At 35.0% G+C, this 27487-nt stretch overlaps 1 protein-coding gene across 1 annotated transcript; it reads right to left on the bottom strand.

Moving 5' to 3' along the window:
* Positions 1 to 168: 168 nt before the first annotated feature.
* On the bottom strand, positions 169 to 24309 carry LOC150101551 (cytochrome P450 2J5-like). Its single transcript, XM_090400837.1, has 8 exons — positions 24011 to 24309; positions 19721 to 19848; positions 18676 to 18773; positions 17613 to 17914; positions 17355 to 17461; positions 16837 to 17092; positions 14835 to 15022; positions 169 to 350 (listed from the first exon to the last, which is right to left on the bottom strand). The coding sequence occupies exons 1-8, from the start codon at positions 24307 to 24309 to the stop codon at positions 169 to 171; spliced, it is 1560 nt and encodes a 519-aa protein (XP_090256963.1).
* Between the last annotated feature and the right edge of the window lie 3178 nt (positions 24310 to 27487).

The raw sequence follows: 27487 nt of genomic DNA, 5'->3' as shown, positions 1-27487 counted from the left end.
AAATATAAACAAATGAACATTTGTCACTAATTCATTCTTTGGTGAGTGGCATTTTTTGGATGTAAGTCATATTGAAATAATTATGAACTCGTAACTATTACACAGAATATGACGAGTACAGGAGACAGTTATTGATACACAATTATCTGACGTTTGTTTGCTATCAATTTATTCTTTTCTGGGAATAAAACATATCTTCAAAGGTTTTGGTTTGTACGCGAGATCCATTTCCGCATCGAATTCTTTAGAAGTATTTTCGGACATCCTTAATTCATAATTCTGCAGCAGAGATGTGACGAAACAAAATATTATGATCTTGCCAAACATTTCTCCAGGACATTTTCGTTTACCTGAAAAAGGAAAACTCAATTACATATATTAATGAAAGACAATTACTTATGTATAATGGGTTTATTACGTGAAGTGTTCATCATATATAATATTTATTATTCATAGATTTTTAATGTTTCAGTTATGGTAGGCAGTGTAATCAGTTACTTTGTCTACCATACATGGTTTCAGCTACAATGATTAAATTTTTGATTTTCGCTTCAGGAAAACTTAAAGCAGGAAAACAGTGTCAGAAATGGCATGTTTCATAAGAGAATCACCATGCAATACAAAATTCTTCTTTATATATTCCACTTTTCTTAACTGATTATCATTATGTAATAAAAGCTTTATCACTTCAGTGCTCTACTGTCCCTCCTTTTGCTGCGTAACATTCTTTTATTTCTCTTTTCTATGCTTCTCTAAATACCCATAGAATGTCTGTAATTCCTGTCATCTGTAGAATCATAAAACTTGTTTTAGTCTTGAGATTTTAAAAGTTATGAAGAGATCCGCAAACAAGTGTTGCCATCTCTTGGTAACTAACCCTAACAGGATATGTTACTGGCAGAAATAATGTAGGTTTTATGGCCGATTTTCTAGAGTTCATTTTCGGTATCCTACTTTGTTTAAAATGCTGGCATGTTTCTGATCGGTTCGTTCTAATAATAATAATAATTTTTTTTTTCGATGCTCCCATATTTTAAGTTGCAAAGTAGATCTTTTCTTGTGAATTAAAATTTAAAGTAGATCAGTGAACTCCGTTCTTCAAGACGAACATATAGATGTAAAAACTGTAAGTATCTGTTAAGTAATAAGTTCGAAGTATACGTTGGTCAACTACGGGAGAAGAGAACAAAGGAAGACGCCATATTAGAAATTACAGCAAGATCGTCAAACAAGAAATATGAGGTGCTACAAATGCCAAGAAGACCTAACGGGGGGAAGAAAATCACGTAACATGTAGGAACTGCCAAAGAAACATGCATTTTTTATGTTCAGGATTGTCTGAGACTACTTGGCAGCGAAAATCAAACAAGAATCGTGACGAGTGGAAGTGTCCCCACTGCAGAGACAACAAAGGAATGTCGCCTTCGACCGCAGGCGGAAAACAGCCAATGCAGAAAACAACCACAGGCAGTAAACAGCTATCAACAACAGAGGGGAATTAAAAACAAAGAAAACAACAACGGAAACCCAGGTGAGCCAACTTTAAATGCATTACTTGAAAATAGATTACAAAACCTAAAAGACTGTTTAATCGATTTTGTTGGAGAACTATTTCAAAACATACAGCACAAATTACAGAAAAATTCAACCAATATGAGGAATTTATTAAATTTAATAATAACTCGGTAGAAGGTATGTTACAGACCGTTAGAGAAATTAAAAACTGCGTCAAAGAGCTAACTGAAAGACAGCATAATTTAATTAAAGAGACAACGGACCTACGGCAAGAACTAAATTCTTTAAAGCAACAGTACGAGCTCTCAAACCAACAGCAGCACAAAAATGACCTCCTCATAAATGGTCTCCCAGAAATAGCTACGGAACATCTAAGAGACACTGTAATACAACTAAGCCAAAAAATCGGCTCTCCCATTGAATCAAGAGACATCCAGTCAGTGCATCGGTTACCACAAAAAAGGAAAAGAGAAAATAATACCCGTCCTTCTCCCGTCGTAGTGCGACTCACCAACAGCCTAACAAAAACTACACTTATAAAAGCTAGCAGGATTAAAAATCCAGTAGTAAAGGATCTGAAAGGAGACCACGACAATACCAAAATATACTTGTCTGAATACCTTACGCCATATTATCAGAAAATATTCTACCAAGCAAGGAAAGTAAAAACAGAAAACAATTACAGTTTATATGGATAAGAGACAGCAAAATATTCCTTAGAAAGACACAAGACGCAAAACCAATCGAAATAAAATCCGTAGATGACCTCAACAGGCTGTCACATTGAAAGGAATATTGACAACTCGTAAAGAAGGAACAGCACACCAACCAACATGAATGCACACCATCAAGCAGACGTAATCACCCCGGAACATGATAATTGCCACATTCTGAAATCAATAACAGAATGTAAACAACTGACAATCCCCAAAAAAGGACTACTATTCTCCACATCAACATCAGAAGCATTCAAAAATACTGGCTGACCCTGCAAGGTTATCTGAAGGAAGATATAGACGAAATAGACATTTTAACACTGACTGAAGTATCTACGACAAACGAAGAGGCATCCTCCTGTCAAATGCCACACTTCCAACAACACAAACACTGCAGACAAACAAAACGAGGCGGTGGTATAATAATATTTACCAAACATAAACTAGAAGTAACCGAAATAAACTATAAATTAGAATACGCAGAAAACATATGCATCGAAATTAAAAACATCAAACAAGAAAACTCCCTGATATTAAACGCAATATACAGACCACCCAACTTAAGCACCACAAAATTCCTAGAAGAACTAAACAGATGGCTTTCAGCCACGAAAGTAGGCACCTCAAAATACTTGATGATAATAGGAGATATTAATATAAACATTAGGAACATAAATAACAACACAGAACAATACCTAGACCTATTATCGGCATAACATAACCCCATCCATACAGTCGTATACACGAGAAGAGATAGTCGGAAACACAACAACCTCAACCTGCATTGATCATATAAATATAAGGGGCCCCTCCAAACAGCCACACAGCAGCCGTCATAACATGCAAACTAGCAGACCATTATTTCACAGCATTGCAGTTACACACTGAACCAGAACCCATAAAAATCACTGAGACTACAAAACAGCATCATAGCATTGTAAACGAAGCAATAGTGAACGATGAAATCAGAAAAACAGACTGGATGCAGATAGCATCTTTAGACTCTGCTGAAGCTGTATATAATAATCTTAAACTTGCATTTAACAAAATATATAACAAAGCATTAACAAAAATAAAAATACGCCACCAAACGAAACAAAATCCATGGATAACAGACAACATACTAACAGACATACAAAGAAAAGATGCCCTATGGAAACAACTTAAGAAGTCGCCGAACAATATCGCTTTAAAAGCTGAATACAAAAGAAAACGGATTCTCCTAACAACCCAGATTCGAACGGCAAAAAGAAACTATTACAGCAACAAATTAACAACAGCTCAGAATTACATAAAGGAAACCTTGCACCTGATTAATGAAATGCTGGACAATATACGCAGAACCACTGCCTCAGAAACAATAAAACACAGCTTTGCCTGCGATCCCAAATCCCTCAAACAGTTGGCAAACAACTTTTAATCAGTACTTCGTGAACGCTGTCCAAAAGTTACAAGAAACAACCTTTACTCACACAAACGAACATTCTCCACTAGGTCCACGAGCAACCCAGTCGATGTGGTTCCCCACAGTAACAAAAGAAGAATTATCACTGGCAATTCAACAAATTAATCCTAACAAAGGACCGGGGATAGACGGAATCAGACCAAAAGACATCAAGAAACACTCAACCGACCTACTTCCAGTTATACAAAAACTGTTAAATAAAATCTTCGAAACGGGACACATACCTGAAACACTGAAGAATGCATTAATTACACCCATACACAAACAGGAAAAAAGAAACATAATAAGTAATTACAGACCTATCGCCACACTGCCTGTAATTAACCAAATCATGGAGCGCATTGTACATCAGAAACTCTCCACATACGTTAAACAATTTCAAATCATACCCAAAACACAATATGGCTTTCAAAAAAATAAAGGAACAGCAACACTCCTGGAAGATTTCACAGATCTAATAAACGCTGCATTGGATAAAAACAGATTCACATTAGTGATATTAATTGACCTAACAAAAGCATTTGACACACTTACACATAAAACCTTGTTAACGAAACTTACCCATATCGGAATTGGATGTCGTCTACTCCAGTGGTTTAAAGCATACACGAAAAACAGAAAGCACATCACACGTATAGGATCAGCATACAGCAAAGAGGTACATGTAACCTATGGAGTACCGCAAGGAGCTGTCCTATCTCCCATTCTATTTAACATATACACACACGACATAAGCCAACTCCCCCTAAAAAGTAAAATCTTCCAGTATGCAGACGACACGGCCATAGTATCCATTCACAACAATGCAAATATCGCTTACAAAAATATGCAACACGAACATCAATCAAATCACTAACTGGTTAGCCGAAAACGGCGAAAACGGTTGTTCCCAGAACTGATATTCTGGGAACAACCCACTCTTATGCAGGAAGCACAGAAAAAACACGACATATTTAAGGTGAAACACTTATGCCACTACACAGTCATGTTAAAACACTACTACTACAGCCCAACATATATAGTAACCAGAACAACATATCAAATAACAAGACCACAGTCAACAAACTACATAACATATAAGTACAACAATCACCACGGCAAAGCCACCCGAAAGTTCTACGTACCTGACATGATAAACAAACTGCTGTTCGACAACAGAAACCTAGGAACATACAGAGAGCTGAAACAGGCATATATAAATATTATAGCGAGAATGAAAATTAGAGCAATTCCTGTTTCTCTCTCCCCACCACACATGCACACACACACACAAACCTATGACAAATCCCCGCCCCCTCTCATAAACTATCACTACAAGAACACAAAGAAACAAACACACCATGTCTAAATCCAACCCTATTTGCACAAAAAAAAAGAAAAAAAGAAAAAAAAAGTTAAACTGCAATAGCAGTCAAAGTCTTCCAAGCATGTACCAACAAACAGTAAAATCAACACCTGGCTTGTGACCAGCATAGGAACACAAGCATGAAACCACCACCCTCTGTCATCTATTATCTTCCTCAGATAAGCTCAGCTAAGCTTTGAGGAAGAAAATTACTAACTTGCAAGTATCTGTTATACACACTTGTAATGCGTTATAAATATTATATATATATATAATTACTACAGCAACTATGTATGCAATTCATCTGAGACATAAACAAATAATAATAAATAAATAAATAAAATAAATAAATTGTTATTATTATCATTATTATTATTATTATAATTATATATATTCTAAATTCAAAAATTCTGTATAATCCTTATTGTAAATATTGTAAATATTATTATTATATGTAATTTATACTGAGACATAATAAAATGTCTTAAAAAAATAATAATAATCCTCACGAAGGAACACGGCCTTGCCGTGGCGGTGGGGCTTGCGTGCTTCAGTGATGTTGAGAGCTATTCTGGCGGTTGCATAGCTGCCAGCAGGGCCACCCTTGTCAGGCAGGTCTCAACTGAGGAGTCAGACTAACAGTGTTCCATCCTCCATCTTAATGGTGAAAAGGAAGAAGAAATCCATAGCGGATCAGTCGACGCCTGGGTCATCAAGGACTGCGTCAGATGTTTTGGGGATCCTGGGCATCAGGCGACAAGTGGGCTAGAGGACCCAGTTCTCCTTGTTGGACAATCAGGACAGGAAGCTGTAAAGCGACTGGAAGAAATCAAACGTAAAAAATGGACTGTAGAAGAAAACAGAGAAATTATGAAATGTTTTTACAGATCAACACCAGAAAAACGAGGTTTCAGAAAGCGTATGCATTTAATTTGGAAATAAAAATTCCCAGAATCTGCAATAATAGAACAAAGACTTATGGACCAAAAGAATTTTATTTTCCGTAACAAGATATTTACTGAACTTGAGCTGCAAGAGTTACGTAATAAACGAACAACTCCAGTAACAGAAAATCATCAGGAGGTAGCTATATCAAACTTCGGAATTTAACTCAGTAAACATCAAGCTGACGACATACCTCAGAATGTTTTGATAGAAGGGCAGTATAAAATGAAGTCAGGGATATTGGAACATATGAACTCCATAAATGACCGTATAAGACTACCACCATTAAAAGGTTTACAACAATCTAAGCTAAAACAGCTCCTCTTAGACGCAAATGTAATTGAAACCGTCGCAACCAACAGTATAAAGGAAACAAATCAGCTCCTATATAGCACAGCCTATATCATTTCAGTGAAGCTTGGTTGCAAACCGAAAGACCAAAAGCCGAGGATGAAACAATCTGCACCATGGAAAATCCGATTAGAACGCAAGGTCAACAGGCTTCGAGCTGATCTAAGCAACTTAAAGAGTTTTAAAGAAGGACAGTTGAAAAATAATATCATAAAAAAAAAAACAAACTGATTAACACATATAATTTGGCCAACAAAACAATTGCTGAAGTTACCGAAGAGCTAAAACAAAGAATTACAGCGACTGCACAGAAAATTAAAAGATATGAAGAATAAACCAATATGTTCAAAATAAGCAATTTCGACACAACCAAAGTCTCTCCATAGAAATACAAATGCAAACCATCATTCACCCGGAAAAGAAGAAACACTCAAATTTTGGAAGTCAATCTGGGATCATCCTATTGAACACAATAAAGATGCTTCGTAATGAAATAGAATCAGAAATTAAACAAAAACAAATGCAAAATGTCATTATCACTAAAGAAATGGTCAGTGCTCAAGCTAGAAAATTAAAAAAAAACTGGAGTGCACCTGGCAAAGACGAACTACATAGATGTTGGTTAAAACCTCTAACCAGTCTACATGATCGAATGGCAGAACAATTTAATTATTTATTGCAGTCAGGCCCAGTGGAAGACTGGATGATATCTGGGCGCACTTTTTCTCTTCATGAATGATAAGGATAAGGGTGTAGACCCAAGTAATTAATAATAATTAATCCAATAACATGCCTACCCAACTAATATTAAGCTGTTCGCTGCAATCATAGCAGATTCCATATACCATTACTTATCAGATAATCAGATTTATCCGATTGAACAAAAAAGGCAATTTTCAAAAATCTAGAGGAACAAATGACCAGATCATTAATAATAAAATGATTCTCAGAAACTCAAAAAGACGAAAAACTAATTTAAACATGGCATTGATAGACTACAAGAAAGCATTCGATTCCCTCCCACACTCCTGGATCCTAAAATCACTAAAAATATTTGGAATTAGCAAAAACATACTGTATGTTCGTTTCTGGCTACTGCTATGAAATCATGGAAAACAACATTAATAGTGAATAATAAACGATTTGGAGATATCAGCATTAAACGTGGAATTTTCCAAGGTGATTCCTCGTCACTATTGCTCTTCAAGATTTCTTTGCTACCTTTGTCTATGATTCTGAAGAAAACAAAACTTGGATATGAAATTCCTAAATGCAATATTAAAATTTCCCATCTGTTGTATATGGATCACTTGAAGCTGTATGGAAAATCGGCCCAGCAAATAGATTCTTTATTGAACACAGTTCGTATTTTGAGTCAGGACATCAAAATGGAATTTGGTTTAGATAAATGCGCAATTTTATCTATTAAACGAGGAAAAATTAATGACAGTAGCAATTTTAATTTTGATCAAGAGAAATATATAAAAGCAATTTCATCTGACGAACACTATAAATACCTAGGAATATTAGAAGCCAATGATATTCTCCACTCGAAAGTTAAACAACAGGCAGCATCAGAATACATTAAAAGAGTTAGAAATATTCTGAAAACAAAACTAAATGGATTAAACACAATTAGAGCAATGAATTCTTAGGATATACTAGTGATCCGATACACAGCTGGCATAATAAATTGGACAAAAGAAGACCTGGAAAAACTAGACCGCAAAACTAGAAAACTAATGACTATGCATCAAGCATTACATCCACGAAGTGAAGTTGACCGGTTGTACCTACCGAGGAGAGTAGGTGGAGGGGGTCTGCTGCAAGTGAGACAGACTGTGGAAGAAGAAGAAATTGGTTTAAGAAATTATATCGACAATAGCTCTGAGCCAATGCTTCAAGAAGGTCTTCTAAAAGCAACAGGAACAAAACCGATTACAAAAAGGAACAACAAAACATCCGATATGTGCGCTGGAAAAATAAACCCTTGCATGGCCAATTTCTTAGAGATAATGAGTACAAAATTGACGTTAACAAGACATGGCAATGGCTACAACACGAATACATTAAAAAAGAAACAGAAGGATTTATTCTAGCAGCTCAAGAACAGGCATTACAAAATAATGCAATCAAAGCAAAAAAAATTCAACATCAATAATAACAGCAAATGCAGATTATGCGATTAGAAAGATGAGACTGTAGAACATCTAATCAGTGCGTGCAGCAAAATAGCTCAAACTGAATATAAATACCGCCATGATCAAGTGGCCAAAATAGTTCATTGGCATGAATGCAAAAAATATGGCTTTCCTACTTCTGATAATTGGTGGAAGCATAAAACAGAGACTGTATTGGAAAACGAAACAGCAAACATTCTCTGGGACTTTAGAATACAAACTGATCGGCATTTGGAACACAATAGACCTGACATTACGATTATCGAACACGGACAGGTTTGAATTATCAATATTGCAGTACTCAGTGACAACAACTTTAACAACAAAGAACTGGAAAAAATTACTAAATATCGAGATGTGGCAATCGACGTTGGGCGACTGTGGCTTAAACACACCAAAGTCCACCCAATAATTATCGGTGCTCTTGCTGCAACTTCAAAGAAGCTGTCCAACTATTTACACCAATTAAAAATCAATGAAATGACCCCATATGACCTACAAAAACAGCATTACTTGGAACAGTCCATATTTTACAAAGCTCCCTGACAGACTATTCTTAGATTCTTGGGTAGAATCTGAATTGTTCTGAATCACCAGTCAAGTTTTTATTATATGATATCTTGTTTTGATGTATCAATTATGTGAATAAAAAAAAAAATCAGCTAACGCCTATTTGTTTCCGTATAGGGAGTAGGCGTGAATTTTCTTAAGTTTACGGAACGGAAAACCCGAGTTTCCGGGGGGAAAAAAATAAAAATCGCTTGCACATGCCAGAGATCGACTAACTCGGGAACCGCTAGAAGAAAAGTTTACAAAAAGTTCCTCCATTCTGCGACTGGACTTGAACTTTTATGTTTATCGTCGTTCGTCCTAGCTGAGAGGAAGCAAGCGTCACTTCCACTGAGATACACAGGCCTCAGTTCATTCTAACTTTTGCTATTCAGGTCAGCGTTCTTAGCGTTCTTTTTCTATTGCTGCTTTATAGTTATTGTGCATTTTTCCTTTAACCTTCGTGGCATAAATGCCAACTGAAATGAATGTAACATGATCTACGGATATCGAAAGCTGATTCTCTATTTTTGGCTAACATCACATTATGGCCACAACATCGAAGTCCATCTTAACTAGTACACTACACTACACTACATTACACTACCCACTTTCCTTGTAAAGTGATTTCACATCGTAAATCTCATTATGTGGTTTAACATTTCCTTGCTTTATCATGAATTAGTCATCTGCAGCCTCTACTGCTCCAGAAATCATTCTGATCTGTGATATTTTACGTTACTACCATAATAATATTCCAATGTACGAAATATTTCAAATGCAACAAATAAACGAGTTTGATTTTCACTGCCAGAGTAGAAAACTTCTGCACACATACCAGCTGCTAAATTATAAATTTTATTTAATACCGTGTTGGACTTTCTTTAGCCCGAATCACAGCGCATATGCAGTTTGGCAGAGATTCCACAAGGCATTTGAATGTATTCACGTGTACAACATATCAGGCGTTCAGCACACACTTCCTTCACTGGCTCAGATTTGACGGAAGAGGAATTTGCTTCCGGATCTGTCTTTCTAACATGTCCCTCTCAATGGGTTCAGATCCGGGCTTTGTGGTTGCCAGGGATGATTGTGGAAGTCGGTGTTATATTCTCTGAACCACTGCTGAACAATTCTTCTGCGATGGACTGTGGCATTGTCTGCATGAAACACTCGTTACCTGATAGATAAAAAAGTCGACATTGCAGGATGGACTTCATTGGCAACAATGTTCAGATATTCCTTGGAGAACATCCAACATTCGAGCAATATCAGGGGATCTACCCCACACAATTACACCACCACCAGCTCCAGAACCTTGCGTTGTTTACATGGCAAGCTGTGTTCATTGATTCATGAGGCTCTCGCCAAACTTCGTGGCTATAGTCGGTTCAGAACAAGGTATACCGTGGCTCGTGAATCTACATGACATTTTTGCAGTCTTCCATTGACCAGTTACGGTATTCCTGACACTACTATAGACGAAATTTCCGGTTCTTCGCAGAAATCAATGGTTTCCGTATAGGCAACATATCAATGCCAATACTGATCCTCTTCGATTCCCTACGCATAATTCAGTGAGATATGGGTCGTGACCACCCTTCATTAAACACTTTGGTCAATTACTGCACACAGGAAATTCTGTTTGCAAGCTTTCTCAGACGATCGCTATTTCGTTCTTGACAGGTTGTCTTAGGACCAGTGTTTCCCCTTTCAGGCATGCAATGTAGGTTATTTTCCCCATTGATTACACTGAAAACATTCGAGATATCTAACTGTTTCAGAAACCAGCCAGCTCGCAAAATCGGCTGCAGTCGGATAGGCGCCTGCAATAAGCCCTTTATCGAACTCTGAAAGATCCTGTTTTTTTCTCATTTGAATCAACAGTATTGACGATTACTCATCAGCATTCTGCATTCTTAAATAGCTGCCGAGAACAGGTGGTGACACACGTCAGCAAGTATTTTGCATATACTTTTCGTAAAGGTCTCTGATTCAGTGGTAGGTATATTTATTCACCATCACCACGAACCATGGGCTCACTTCCCATTGGTATTCGATGCCTCCTTCACTATCTTCTTCCACCTTTCTTTGTCTAGTGCACAGTGTCGCAGTTTCTGTACGTCCATTTCAGACCAGTCTTTTATATCGTCTATCCATTCTCTGTATGGTCTACCTCTTCTGTTTACACCATCCATAATACCAAATATGAATGTCTTTATCTTTTGGTCCTCACTCATTCTGCAGAGTGTCCAAATATTTGCAGCTTCCATTTTATAATCTTCTGCATTAGATTCTCCTTTGGTTGTATCTTCCGATAGAGCTCTTCATTTGCGATTTTCTGTATCCGGCCTATACTTAGAATCTTCCTGTAACAAGTTCTTTCAAATGCTAAATTATTTTTATTGATTCCTTATTTATCACCCACGTATCAGATCCATACAGTACACCGCTAAAGATGAATGTTTTCAGCACTCTTAGTTTCGTTTGCAGGCTTATCACTTTACTTTTCCAGATGTTATCCATAGCCTTCAGATTTCGTCTTCCCTTTGCAATCCAGATCTTTATTTCTTTTATACAGTCCAAATCATACGTCATTTTACTTCCCAAATATGTGAATTGCTCTACATTTTCTATATCAATTCCATCCACTTGTATCTTTTGTTTCATGTTCTTCTCGCGAGATACCATGGTTCTTTTTTTTTCCAAGTTCATAACAAGTCAAAATCTCTTTCCTTCCTAATTTATTCAATTATTCCATAATTCTCATCTGCAAATCTCCGATTGTTAATTCTCATCCCATTTACTGATATTCCTTTTTCAATTTCCTTCATTTTATCCATTGCTCTTTCTAAATGTGCGATAAAAATACTTGGTGATATTGGGTCCACCTGTCTAGTATCTCTGCTTGTTCTAAACCATTTCCACAAATCATCCCTATTCTAACTGCTGGGACTGCATTCTTGTAAACATTTCTTAATATAGGTATTAGTGTTCTATCAATTCCCTAGGATTCTAGCACTAAAAATGTCACTTTCTGGTAGATACTGTCAAATGTCTTCTGAAAATCAACAAAAATCCTGCTTGCTCGTCTGCAAGGTATGCTTCGAATTGTGTTCTCAAGTTTTCTGTCAATATCATCATCATCAATTTACCAAGGTGACTTGTCAAGGCAATTGTTATCTAATTTTTACATTTTAGCTTATTTCCTTTCTTGTATAATGTCACAAATTTCGATTTCACCCACTCCTCTGGCATTTTCCCTTCTTTCCATACCATATTACATAGTTAGTGCATTTCTGTAACCATACTTTCTCCACCATATTTAATCATTCCTACAGTAATGTTATCATTACTTGTTGTATTTTAGCCGTCCTATTGCTTTTTCTAACTCTCCTCTTAAAATGTCCATATCGTGCTCATTGCCTGGTGGTGATATCTGCTTCAATTCTTCAATCAGTTTCCCAACGCTATCTAAATCTAGTTTTTCATCATATTACTCACTACGGTATCTTGTCCACCGCTATACAATTTTTTCTTTATTCATCAATACTTTGCCTTTTTCATCTTTAATTGTGGTCTCTGTTGGTTTCCACCTTCTGTTAATGATTATAATCATTTTGTACACCTCCCTAGTTTTATGCTCTCCATAGTACTGTTCTATATTATTGCACTGGGCTTCTAACCATTTCATCTTATCCATTCTGACTGCTTTTGTTACCTCATTACACTTTCTTCTATATTGCTCCAATGTTTGTACTGATGCATCCCTTCTTATCTTCGACATTCTTTCCTCCTGTACTAACTTCAGTGTTTCTTGTCTAATCCACTTCTTCTTGTTCTTCTCTTTCTTCAACTACGGCGTCTATCGCCTTCATTACTCCTTTCACTCTTAGATTCGAATTTTGATCTTTGTCCACACTTCTAAGTTTCTCCTCTAACACTGTGATATAGCTTCTTCCTATTTCTGCTTCACTTATTCGTACTGTGTCGCTTCGTTTCTGATGATGCGGTTTATATTTTCTTTTTAATTTCAACTTGATGTTTGCAATCACTAAACTATGATCCGAGTCTATATCCGCTCTTGAAAAGTTCGACACTGCTGTACTGATGTTATCCATCTTCTTTTAATCCTAATCATATCAAACATGTTCTTAGTTTTCTTTTCCCATCATTTGATCGCCATGTCCATTTTCTACACTCCCTCCTTTCGCTGGAATTGTATGTTACAGATCATTATCTCGTGGCCCACAAATAATTCTAACATTTTTTTCACCTCGTTCATTTCTTTCTCCAAAACGATATTTTCCAATGACACTTTCCCAACCATCAATATGTATTCCGACTTTGGCACAATCTCCTTCAATAATTAGTATATCTTGCTTTGGTATTGCAGATCTCTGTAGGATAAGTCAATATCCTCATCTGTGCTGTCAGATTTCGATGCATATATCTGGACTATTGTAATATTAAATGGTTTTGCTTGAAATCTTGCTACTATGATTCGTTCGTTGACTGGTTTGTCTCCTAACAGTACCTCTCTAGTTCTTTTGTTAAGAAGGAAACCAACTCCTGCTTCATGGTTGGTGTCATGCCATGACCATATGACTTTGCATCCGTTTATCTCTCCTGATGATGTCCATCGCATTTCCGCCAGTCCTAGTATATCAAACCAATATCTCTTCATTTCCTCTCGAAGTAATTCCAGTTTTCCTGATATCCAAGATGTCCGTACATTACATGTTCCTACTGATAACAGTTCTGTTAGTTTCAGTTTTCTGTTTCCTTTCGGTATCCCACTTTTCGATCCAACCCCGATCGCTCGTTTGGTATCGCTTACCTACTTCATCCAAGCGACGTCCCAGTCGGCATATTTTATCTGTTGATCGTATGGGCATCAGATAACAATCGTGTTTTTCTTTACGGTCAGAGCATCAACACTCATCTGACTTACCCTCCTCCTTTATCCAGGCTTGGGACTGGCATGAGACCCTCCTAAGGATCCCATTGTGGAGCTGATGTATTATAAAATACTAATCATTCTAAAAAGAAACACAAGAAAACAGATAAAAGCCACCTATTTTGCAGGACACCATTAAACAAGCCCGCCTTTTACAATATATCCTCGAACTCACAACACTATGCGGAAATGATGTCTTTATGAATAATGCTAATTATAGTAATACATTATCTCATCTACCCTTTTTTGAATTGTTGTACTTTGCAATACATAAAAATCAAAATATGCATAAAATAATTAAAATTATATTACTTAAAATATAATTCAAAACTTTAAATCACACGATGTATTTTATAAAATTTAAAAAAAAAATTAGTCCATACGTACTTTTACAATTTTAGTAACATTATATCAATAAAAGTATGACAAAAATGGTATTAATATTGATTATATGATTATAATTATATACTGCGTGCAGGTACTGCGCGCTTGCTGGTGGCTCAGTAATTTAAATCATAGTATTTATACTGGTGTCACATTACTATGGTTTAGACCATATCACGAAACCAAAATACAAACCAAAGTTGCTGAAAAATTTGAAATCCCGCACACCCGCACGTGCACACGCACACACACACACACACACTGTAGATTTATTACGATAACAATGAAATTTTGATTTTATATGTAACACAACAACATTTATTGATGATCACTGTGATATTATAATATATATTCCTCAGAATACGTACTCAGTTTTCATAGTATGAAAAAATACCCGAATAAAATATCATGAAAGGAAGTTTACCTAAAACAAATGGCATGTAATATGGAGGAGAGATTACTCCAGATCCATCTGCACTGAGAAACCTGTCTGGTAGGAACTCATCGGGTCTCTCCCAGTACTTAGGATCGTGATGTATTTGCCACACATTCACTATCACAAACGATGTTTTTGGAATATCAAACCCGCCTATTGTAAGGTCACTCGAAGTGCTGAAATAAATGAGATATACAACAGTTATTTTTAAATATACATTCCTTATATTATTGTTTAGTATCCTATATTTATTTAGAACATTGAATATCCCAGACAGTTACCTCTGTATCGCTGTCCTAACTTCTACAACACTAATTAATAGAATTAACATTATGCAATTCAAGTTGCTGTCTAGAGAAACTTATTGTAAGCATTTTATTAGCATATACCAGTTAGTGAATAGACACGTAAGCTTTTCCTCCTTAGAAGCGTATAACTAAAAGTCAGTAAAATCGCCTATAGAACTCACGATATTTCAGATAATAATATTAATCTGGGTTATGAATACTGGATCAACGCTGTGTCACATTGTCATAACCCGTAAGTACAGAAATCATCCGTAGCTATAAACTAATGTATAGGTTCAAGTAAGGAAGAGTCCAGCTACTTACCGATTTCCAAAAGTTAGACAGAAAGATTTCCTTCTACACAGTTTAATGAGGAGAAAAAGACTTTAGAGGTAAGATTTATATATATCGATCATTTTTACAGCAAAATTATTTACTGAACACGTTCGAGATCCAAATTACCATTTGTTTTATTTCATATGACAGATTTTGATGTATTTCTACCTTAATGAAAAAATTCCATTGTTGTTACGTGTTCTGGCAAGATACATTCATTGAACCTATGGTCCTTTATCTCTTTGTGGGAATCGAAACGAAATATCTGGGTTAAGGAATAATATTAATGATAATTTGACTCGCCCATTATGGGCTATTGACCACCAGTGAGTTTTTTTCCTTTCCTCCTAAAAATGAAAAAAAAAAAAAAAAAAACCCTACTTGTTTGGTATTGTTTTTCGGATATTTCTCCTGAGATATCTGTTTTAGTATACCGCTAGATGACGGACCGTAAACGGGCTTGGAATATTATTGAGCTTTTGGCTCGCCCATTTTGAGCTTCTGGCAGTGGGTTTTAAAAGAGCGTAGCTGTTCAATATGGTTTTGGGTGGTTTGTGTTTTGAAGGATCACGCTCACTGTAGTCTACCACAACCACTTGGCGGATTAGTGGCTTAGTGTTGATAACAGCATTTTCAAAGAATTTTGCATCCTTTTCGCGTAGTAAAGTTTTGATCTCAGGGATATCAGCTTCTCGATGAAGCAGTATGTTTCTTACGAACCATGATGCGCTAAACGCTATTCATAAACATTTCTTTAGTTAGTAGTTCGTCTAAAGTTTGAATCTGCTGTGTGACTCCACGCGGGTGAGTCATACATCAGGAATGGCCTGATCAGCATCGTGCATAGCAATAGTTTGAGTTCTGTACTTAGCTGGCTAAGACGATTCCTCATACCATCACGCGATAATCTCTACCATAATGATATTAGTAATTTTAATATCATTGATAAAGATACACTATTGAAATAGTCACGGGCGTCGTATTTTTGAAAAAAAAGTACACTACACTCGAATCAAGAGCATGCGGGCCTTTTTTTTTTAACATTACTATAATGCTTAGCATTCTTCTAGTATAATCTCCGCTAGCTTGTAATATCAAGTCAAGTATTTGACCATTCTTCCCACGACATGAGTAGAATGAGGCCAGACCAGTCTGATCTACCAACCGAAGAATTATTGATTTGTGTATTGAAAGAAAGTTGTAGTTGTTTGATCAGAACTGGCTCCACTAGTACCATTTAAGATCTGCGCACAGCGTTTATCAGTAAAATACAGTCTGTTTTGACTAAAGGTGAAGATAATCTAGTTACATAATCTTAAGTATTGTCATTTTTTAAAGGAGTTTAATATCTTAGAAGTTTTTCTTACTATCTGAATGCGCCGGTTGGTATGATAGTTATAAATCTCTGAGCTTCCATAAAGAATGCTTGTGTGTAGGGAAGATATTGGCGATCTGCTCCACTAAGTTTCCTGTCTGTGCCGATGACGCTTTTTATTTCTGCTATTACTTTCTTCTGAATATCTGGATATGCAGCTAATAATATTATCGCCCAAGAAACTGAGGTTATTGTGGTTTCAGTTGCTCCTAATAAAAAAGAACGTGTGATTGGGGCAGCAATGGATTCTGAAAATAAAATAACAGAATATATTGTTTTATATCCGTTATCAATGAATTAAGTATTAGTTACGAAAATTAAAATTTTCTAACAATAGTTTTGGATTATTCAAGTTTTATATTGTCGTTTTCGTCTATTTATTCTTGAATCCAAACGACAGTTAGCTATTTCATATCAGACAATTCAAACATTCAATACATTTGCTGTTGAAAAGATGCATGAATATCTTATATAAAATAAAGCTATTGCATTCTTAACGTCCGAGTTTACCTTGGGCATTTCTTTCGACTGTTTTTCTTTCCAGTAATTGTAACAATTCCTCGAGGAATTTTCCGCTTGCTTCGCTAGTTGTATTTCTGAAAATCTGGATCTTTTCGCTTAAAGGAAAAAAAAGACCATTTATTGTTTAGAATTTTTAATAGAAATGCAAAAATTTCATTTTTTTAATTAATATCAGTTTTCGTTTAAATGCAATATGCAAAATATTTTAATTTGAGAATCAAAAAGAAATAATTCTTTGTTTCATACCTGATTTTTTCATTGAGCTTTTGGACAACAGGACTCAATTTCGGAAACATCCCAATGCGGAACAGCTTTGCGAGTTTGTACAAGGCCGGTATAAACGTAAACATGCCTCCCTGAAAAGCCATTTTACCCATCGCTATCGTACCTTCATCCAAAAGTACTCTGTCAGGGTCTGTGAAACTGAACTTCTCTCCACAAATAGCAAACCACACGAGATTATGAATACTTTTAAGTAAGTATGGTTCGAAATCAAATGGTTTACCATCAGTTTCGTCGACTTTCTTCATGAAAGAAGATATTTCCTCCTGTTAAGAATGCTAATTTTAGAATGCAAAAAAGGATTCAAAATATATTTTAATAAAAATATTTTCACTAGTTCATATCATTAATTTTTTTTTTTCAAAAAGTACACAGATACTGCATAAATAATGGAACATGACTTCTCCATACTCTTCTCAAACATTCCTGTATAATTGATACTGCTTTAAACATGGGACAGCGCGATCATAGCAGGTATAGGCGCATACTTTGTTGCCCTTAAAGGCTCTGACCAAGAAAATGCTATAAGAGAAACAAACCGGTTTTCTTCGAATGCGGCTGTTATTTGAAAGACATCATAGCCGGAGTGAACGATAACTTTCAAAATAAGTCCACTTATTTCGAAGCAGAGAATACGTATTATTCGATCATGGTTTCGATCACGATTACACTTGCAGAAATTCAAGATTTCTGCAAGTGTAAAAACGTTTTACAAAACCTAAGACTCGCGTTACGCATGTAGCATTTAATATTATTGTTGAAACTATCAGCTGTAGTACACCTAATACGAAATACTTCAGGAATCGATATTTCATCTTTTAAATCGTTAGAAAATATCGGGAAATATCATAGATAATCGGATAATATAATAGGAAAATATAGATAATAATATAATAGGATAATAGGAAATATCATAGATAATAAACAGTAATCTTCACCCACTGTGAAGCATATATTCAGTTTATTTATAATAAAAGTGGTCAACTTTAAATTGTTCGTTTTCGAAAATAGAAAGTTTTTAACATACCTGGATGTGGCCTTCATCCATCACACTTCCATTCTTTAGGCTATAATTAAACATTCGTCTGCGTTCCCTCCATGTATTGCCACTTTCGGTAGTTACCCCTGTAAACAATGATATGAAGAAGCAAATAAATAAAAATAAAGAAATATCAAATTCTGAGAATTGATAACAAGGACATTTTTCACGATTTTCAACTGAAAGTATCAGTACTTTACTTAGAAACTTTACTAGGTGATATTATAATAACACTTTGTAAGTCAATCTACCATATTTTATAGTACATTTAATCTTACTATTACCAAAGAGAATGTACCGCATTCTTTATACTGCTTATGGGAAGCTCGAGCAAGTTCTCTGAAATTCCTCTGAAATACCTTGTGACTCGATTCTTCTACCAAACATCCAGTTATCGATCTAGGGAATTCTTTTTTCATTTATATAGCCTTAAAACCTTGTAATGAAAAACTGAAAATGTCCAATCCACTGCAGGCCTCCATCAAACGGCACATCACATATGACGATGAAATCCCTAAAGACAATCATAACAGAAGTTGGAATCTTGTAGGGACATTCATCGAGCACCGAAACACATTCTGTGACTTTTTTTTTGGTGCTAGATGAATGGTAATGAAAGGGGAAGAGAAGACCTGGAAGACCAACTAGAGAGTGGGCCAATGACATCGTGAAATGGACTGGTTTAAAAATGACGGAGGCGACAGACAGAGAGAAATGGAGAAGAGCTGCTCATCTCCTGCAACCCTCTTGCTAGAGGATGCTACCGGACGACGACGAGATGAATGGTGAAACCGCCTTCCTGCTTATTAGAGGCGTGAAGTTTATTAGAAGTAACATCGATGATTTTCAGTGTCAAATTGATTCATGCAACATATGAGTTACACGAATGTGTTGCACAATGAATAAGTTGCATAGTGCAGATTTCTATATTAGTACTAGAAATTGAAAATACAAGTTTCAAAACATAAATCGACTCGCATTTTACAACTGCAATTAGTTATATCAATCAAACATAATTATTTTCCAAACTTACCAATTTTGCCCGGAATCAAATCAAAACTTTGAATGGATGGTTTATCTAATAGCTCAATACTATAGAAAGCGTCCCGAGCTAATTTAGCATCTCCAATCACTACCGTATACATTTGTCCAATATAAATCCTAAAAATCATAAAGATGCATTTAATAAACATTTAATAAAAATGGTTTACAATAATTGATTAAAACAATAATCTACTTAATAGATATTGTGAATTATGAAATATAAAATGAAGTTCATTTCAAGGTTTCACTACCAATGAGTAATTTACAAAAGAATATAAAAACGTCTAATTAGACAATATTTGTAATACGAGCTTAAAAGAAGCTTTTAATATTTTAAACTATTCTTAATCTTTCATTTTTATGTGCAGTGTTTTGATCAGAAAAGTATTTTATCACAACAGTTTACAATAATTCAATAATCTTTTAAAACTGATTTAAAAATCAGAATTTCAGAGTTCTTCTGTGTTACGTAAAAGAAAATGTTGGCAATATTTCCTGGATCATGATAAAAGTAGTCTACTACTACTTTTATCATGATCACGATAAAAGTAGTAATAGACTCTTCCAGGCAAATCGAAGTTTCTTTCCTGCTTTTAAAAAGCAAAACAGACAAAGTGTCTGAAAATTATACTCGGCCAAGCGAAACAACACAAAGTGCATCGGTTGTTAACTTGCTATGCAATAGTAACAACTTTCTTTAACTGCTGTACTGAAACAATTTCTGCTACGCTGAGCACATATCTTTAAATAGACAGTGAAAATACTTTTCCTGAATCGCTGATTTGCCAGTGTACATACTGAATTAGATACTGGCTTAATCTACGTAGATGGATATCTGGAAAGAAGTGTTCCCCGGCATGCGGGATCTTACTTTAGCTTGTTATTCGATAAAAATAGTTTCTGGTTTGTTTTTCTCTTTAATCATGAATTTATTTTATTGTTCGGCAACTGTAGCGACTAATTTATCGCTTTGGATATTGGCTGTTAGTGGAATGTACAGATAACTTATCGAATGTGCAGAATTTGAAGGATATTTAAACCCAACAATACGAATCAGTTATTTTGAGTTATTTCAGTCAAATCTCCTGACTGTGCTCATCGATCATTCTGTTGTTTCTGGTAGATCTGTTTCTGACTAATAATAACTGTAACCCAGATATTTCTGATCAGTGTTTCTATCTGCGAAATATTTTGAAATGAAGTGTCGCAATAGGTGATATCCTTCCTGATCACACTGAACCGGAGACTGCAATTTTTCACTGAATTTACTTCCTTTTTTTGTGACGCATCCAAATATTTCGTTATTGCTTGTTCGATTATAGGGTGATATAAATAAGCATAAAACTGAGTTGTCGTATTGCTTTTATAATTATAACTTTACTAACGTAATTAAAATTTTGAAAGCACAAGGCAGAAAACTCTTTATTCAGATACTCTATTAACAAAATACTCACTTCATTTTTTTTTTGTTGTTATTCTTTCGTTTTGTATTTTTGACTGATCATTGCTGAAGATTTTGTTCAATATGTAATTAATTATCCCAATTTTGAAGGGAAATTAAGAATGTCCGGGTTTCCAAAAGAAACTTGGCATAATTAAACCTTCGGGTTGGATCAATTTAGGGTGTTTTAGTTGGGGGAAATTTCTTTCTACAAACATACCATTGAGCATACGTAGTTGACAAATGAATTATGTAGAGAGGGTGCATTGTCATATACTAACAAAAAGCAAGTTTATTAAAGGTAACTTGTTTCCCTAATTGGGCTTTGCACCATTTCACAAAATTTTCTTCCCTCTCTTCAACTATTGACTCAAAAGTAAATGCTCCTTTCTAAATTCATTCTATCATCTAGCTCATAGAAAATTATAATGTATGAAAGAGAATAGAAAACACTACTTTGTTCTACAGTTCCCTAATAAGTACCATCGGTACTTCATCAGCCATCAGGTTGAGGAGCAACACAATGACTATAATTCTCATTATAATTTCGCAGTTTAACCCAAATTGAAAGAGGCAAAAGAAGTTGCGGTTAATTAGGCATTGATTTAGTTTTTCTTCGAAAATATCCACTTATTCTGACCGCTACTAAAATACTCGATTATTTCATCGTTCAAGTGTGTGTTCCCCCTGTAGTCTTTGTTAGTATAAACACCTGATATGCGCAGCTGTCTCACTCTGTATTAAAAACACAGCTTGTTGCTCTCGGCGTTATGTCTCTTCTATAAAACCCTTACTCATACTTTGTATAAATCTCACACACTTTACGAAAAAAAGTATTGCATTGGTCTATAAAACATTTTCACAAATATCTGCTTTTTTTTGAAGAGGCCATTTCAACCAAAAGTTGATCTCCTTTCTTACGGTTCTCATCATTTTCTATTACATAGCGGATTCCTGTGTTTTTTATCCTTTAGTGCAAGTAGTATTATCATGGTCAACTGCGACATCCATAATCCCTCCATATTTCTTCACATCGCACGAAAGCTCTAGTCATTATCGCTGTTCTTTGTGCATTCAAACTCACTAAGCTGTTCTCTCTCTCTCTCTCTTTCATTCCTATTCTTTGAACACATCTTCATCCCCAATCATTTTGCAAAGATTTTAACTTAGTATATAAATATAAATCTATGTTCTTAGCTTCTACCTTAACATGACATACTACAGGTTTTTAGCGTAACCCTTGCTTGGACTTAACTATTTAAAGAAGTCTATGCTCCGAAGTTGTCTTTCTACATCTCTGGACCTTGTACTGTATAAAATATTGATGTCAAGAACTTGAAAAGAAAATCCGATGTATTGGCTCCTATGACTTGTTCGTTCAAAAGGCTCTAGACAATTTGTAAGCTCACGGATTTTATCCTTAAATTCGATACAAATTGCAGAAAACGAATTTTGATATTTACATCATAGACCAAAGCCTCGGACGGACACAATATGCTGCTGCAAATGGTGACTTTCTTGACTTTCCACTGAAGAAATATTTGAAACTCCACAGTGCGTTGTTATCGTGGATGGTCTGATCTCGAAATACCAAACTATTTTAAGCCGCTTCCCACCAGTTTCTTCTAGTAACCAGGGTCTTAAACTATGTAATAAAAATCTTCTACCATCTAAGTCTTTTGAAGGAAGCTAAACTTCAAATTCTATACTTTTTTTAAAGATATCTTTAACCCTTCAGAGGTCGCGTGAAAATTTTTGGCATCAAGGGTCGCGCGCGGACTGTCATTCCGCACTCATTGTTAACAAAATGGAAGGTGTTTTGAATAATAATAAATAAGCATATTGTAGAAGAAAGGTTAATTATTCAAATTACAACATCTTTTTAAAAGAAAATAAAAAAAAAGTAAATGTTTTAGAAATAGAACTGCATATGCTACATGCTATATGTGCAGTAAATGTGCAGAACTTGGATTAACATTCTTTTACTTAGGTTCTACACATTCATTGCACATGATTCTAGCATGTTCAAGACACATATATTTGTAACATCTCTTACAATAATATTTAGATGCACGTTTTTTTTTTTCTATCACAATAAGAGCATCTTCCTTTTCCAGGATGTGCAACTGCAGTTTCGTTCTCAATTCTGTTCTCGAGTGATCCACAAATTTCTGTGAGTCTTAGTTTTATTTTTCTTGGCAAACTTTGAATGGACACCCTTTCTTGCAAATGTGCTTGTAGTAGAGAGAATCCAAGATCTTGCAGAAATTTACGTCACAATATTTTTTTGTCATTGTTATTTGCATGGTAAATAACTTGAGAATTAATTTCAGCAATGTTGATGCAAGAGTAAAAAACTACCATAGGCCATCTTCTTGTTGATCTAGCACAATTGTATGTTGAACACAATTGATCCACAACATCTACTTCTCCTTTTGTATGGTTATAGGTAGTTAGACTTTTAGGTTTGTATAAAGCTCCACTCTCTGTATCGATGCCATCATCATCATGCAAACTTGATGCTAACAAAAGTTTCTTTTTTTTGGGACGGTATGATACAAGTGCGCATTTATCTTTGAAAGCAAATATACTCGATTTTATAAGACGATTTGCTTGCAGCAATTCAGGAGGTAGTTCTCTTTTATTTTTTCGAACTGTTCTTATTAGAGTAAGTCTATATTTCTTTAGCAAGTTTTCAATCAAAGGAAAAGAAGTAAACCAATTATCTAAAGTAATATTTTTCCCAGAATTTTTGAATAGTTCTACTAGTCTCTCAACAACGTCACCTGGCGAATTGCTCATGAAGTACGGCCCTTCCGGTTGTCGTCCAACATATACCTCAAAATTAACCGTATATAGTACATTCTAGCTTCACATAATGCAAAAATGTTAATACCGTATTTATTCGGTTTGCTTGGTATGTATTGGCGAAATGAACATTTTCCTCGAAAAGCTTCCAACTTTTCATCGATTGTAGCGAATGCATCTAGATTGTATCTATTTTTGCACTTTGTAACAAATAGATCAAAAACTTCACGAATAGCTGCCAATTTGTCTACCTTTTTTCTTTCTTCAGGTATACTCTTATCATCAAATCTCAAACACCTCAAAAGGAATTTGAATCGCTTCACCGACATTGTTAGTCGAAATATTTCAATGCCTTTACCATTACTTCCAAAAAGATCTTCTAAATTCAAACGGTTTGCTTTATATGTACCAGCAAATATATAGAAGTCCAACTAAAGCCCGTATTTCATTCAGAGTTGTAAACTTGGCGTCTCGTTCTCAAGTGTAATTACTAGCTAAACTTTCAATATACTTGTTCGTGTTTTCCAAAAATCGATAAAATAGAATAAAATAAAATAGAATAATCGATAAAATAGAATCGCCTATAAAATAATTCCAAATATTAAGAGGTGAGTGACTGCAAATTTTGAGTGTTGTTTTTAGGGTCAGATGATTCTTTGATTATATTGTATCTCTCAGTCCTAATACGTTTGTTAGTTCGTCGTACTCCTCTCCATAAAGTTCCGTTTTTTCCCTGATAGAATCTATCCTCCAAACTCTCCGGCTTATCTTCAGCTACTTCCAATGACACCTCTTTGGCTTCTTGCTCGGTTTCGATGCACTCATTCCTTCCACATTGTTCCTCCTCTGAACTAACATCATTGTCTGAAACATCTTCATCCTCGTCATTAGCGAAGCATTCATTCACCAGTTCTTGCTTCTTCTCATAGTCACCCATTTTATTTTACCTCAAGAGAATATAATTTACCATATTGCAATTATATATAAACATATATAAAATAAATATATATGTATATAAAATATATATTTTCTGTGTAAATATATAAGCCTGTATAAGAAATATAAATAATTTACAAGTACTTACCAATTTTAAAAATTTTGATGACTGCTTATTCTTATGACACTAAGGGTCGAGTGGGATCTGTGAGTGCGCAATGTCTCAGTGGAAACAGTTGTCATCGCATCAACGTAATATTCTACACTAACATATGTTCTGCCTATATACGAAGCTACATAAACTCACAGGATTTAACCAGCCGCTTTAAAAATATACGCAAAAAAGCAAACCTGCCGACTCCCATTCCGCGCGGGACCTATGGAGGGTTAAGACGGTAAGATATCTTAAAGATATCTTGCCGTCTATGTTCGAAATCGTTAGATCAAGCATGTAACAGATCAAACAAGAGAACCAGCTTAAATGAGATTGCGTTTTATCACCTAAAATTGTTGCATAACATTTTTTCTCTTATTTTGAACTTCGCAAAATTGAATTAAGTGAAATAAAATTAATTTATTTGAAAGAAAAGGAAAAAAAGGAAAAAAAGTGTTAATTCGTAGAATTCTTTCAAATCCTAATAAAAATATGAATAATTACCATACTGAATACCAATAAAAAAACAGCAAATTAGTGTAAAACAACATACAGTACTTTACAGTAGACGTGAGCCAAAAGCACAATGAGACTTCCCAAACGTATATGACATAAATATCACGACCGAAGTAAGACAGCATCGATGGTTCTCTATATCGTTAACTAATCTTTATCAATTAATATTTCAAAATATAGTATTCCTTATCGATGTTTGTAATTATTGAAGTCACAAAAATCTAGAAATGAATGTCAAACTCAGGATTTCATTCTTTGCTCCTCCCCCCCCCCCCCCCTATTTGGCACGTGTATGAAGTCGAGAAGGTATCAAACCATGGAGGATGTATCACGGTCCTTTCCTTTCCAATATCTAGACTAATTATTCGTCATTGGTAAATTACAGAGGATTTTAAAAAAAAAGTAAGGTTATTTTGACGATATAGAAAGGTTCCCCTCGCATTTTGAATACAGGAACACTTTACTGCGTACTCCCTCTTCCAGAAGATCCAGGAAATTTCAATTGCCTCTTAGGATTCCATTAAATTAGCTGTCTATTCAATCTGACAAGAAACGTTCATTAGAAGGGCATTTCTCAGGAATCGTGTCAATAGTCCACACTGTCGATAAACTGTGCTGTTCACACATAAATAGATAAGCTATTCAAAGAATAAATTAAGAATTTTATTACCTTAATTTGCAGATTTCATTTTTGGAAGCTACTGTGGCACCATTTATGAAATTCAGAAATGTAATGCAACGTGTTATCAGCAACATGTTAAAAATGATCAACTACAATTAAGCTATCTGGAAATTAAATCACACGCCGTTTTTGTTTTTCATCATTCTTGGATATTATTCGTTTTTCATATATATGATTAAAATAAAATCCATGAAACTGTTCTCATATGTATCGATGCAGAAATGTACCTTAATTGTTAAAATTATCGCATTGTTCATGACGCTTGTTAACTGTGGACAGAATTGTTATCACGGTAAACATTGTCAACTTTAATTCCACTGGCGAACTATTTTCCTAGTTTCTGACAAGGCTAGCGCAACTACGAAAACATACGCAGGGGTTAAAGGTCACATTTAACTGTGTTGGCAATGGAAAATAAATTTTATATATATATATATATATATATATATATATTTGTAACTTTGATAACAACTTGAGCTACAACCTCCCAGATAGTCATTCAGCTGTAATCATGTACTGGCGTTCACGTGATGCAGCAAGCACGCACTCTCCCAACAATGCAACAAACGAAAGAACAGCTTCAAATACAACTGCAACATTTTCATGCTAATTATGTATAAAGACTATCTGTGTTGTTCATAATCTTTTAGCCCTCAATGTTTAGTGATTTTTCTTTTATAATGTCACCTGAAGAAGGCTGTTACAGGCCGAAACTAGTAGTGTTTTTATATTAAAACCTTTTCACTTAAATCTCGGTTCTAGTCATTCAGTTTTTTCATAAAACTATATATATATATATATATATATATATATATATATATATATATATATATATATATATATATATATATATATATATATATATATATATATATATATATATATATATAAAATCCCTAGCCCACCTACTGTGCATATGTACTATAGGTTTACTAGTAAGCTTTCGTGGGCGGGAACCACTTATAAATGCATGTTACATTATATTCTAGTTATCCGTATTAGTGTTAGCGAAAAAGTAATAGAAAAATTAATTGTGTCCAAAATATGCTTCACAGGATCATTTGTGAAGCAGGCCACAGCTAGGTTCGTAATGAGAAAAATATTTAGCACAAACCGGTTTTCCCCCATATCTCCTTTTTTTATATAGTTTACAAAGAGAGAGAGAGAGAGAGAGAGAGAGAGAGAGAGAGAGAGAGAGATCCAGGGAAATAGACCAAGG

This window comes from Typopeltis vanoorti, chromosome 11 (genome assembly GCF_054136105.1).
Source record: "Typopeltis vanoorti isolate ZY-2024b chromosome 11, IOZ_Tvanoo_1.0, whole genome shotgun sequence".
Classification (NCBI taxonomy): Eukaryota; Metazoa; Arthropoda; class Arachnida; order Uropygi; family Thelyphonidae; genus Typopeltis; species Typopeltis vanoorti.
Note: the sequence above shows the minus strand (reverse complement) of the source record. Positions and strands in the feature narration are given on the sequence as shown.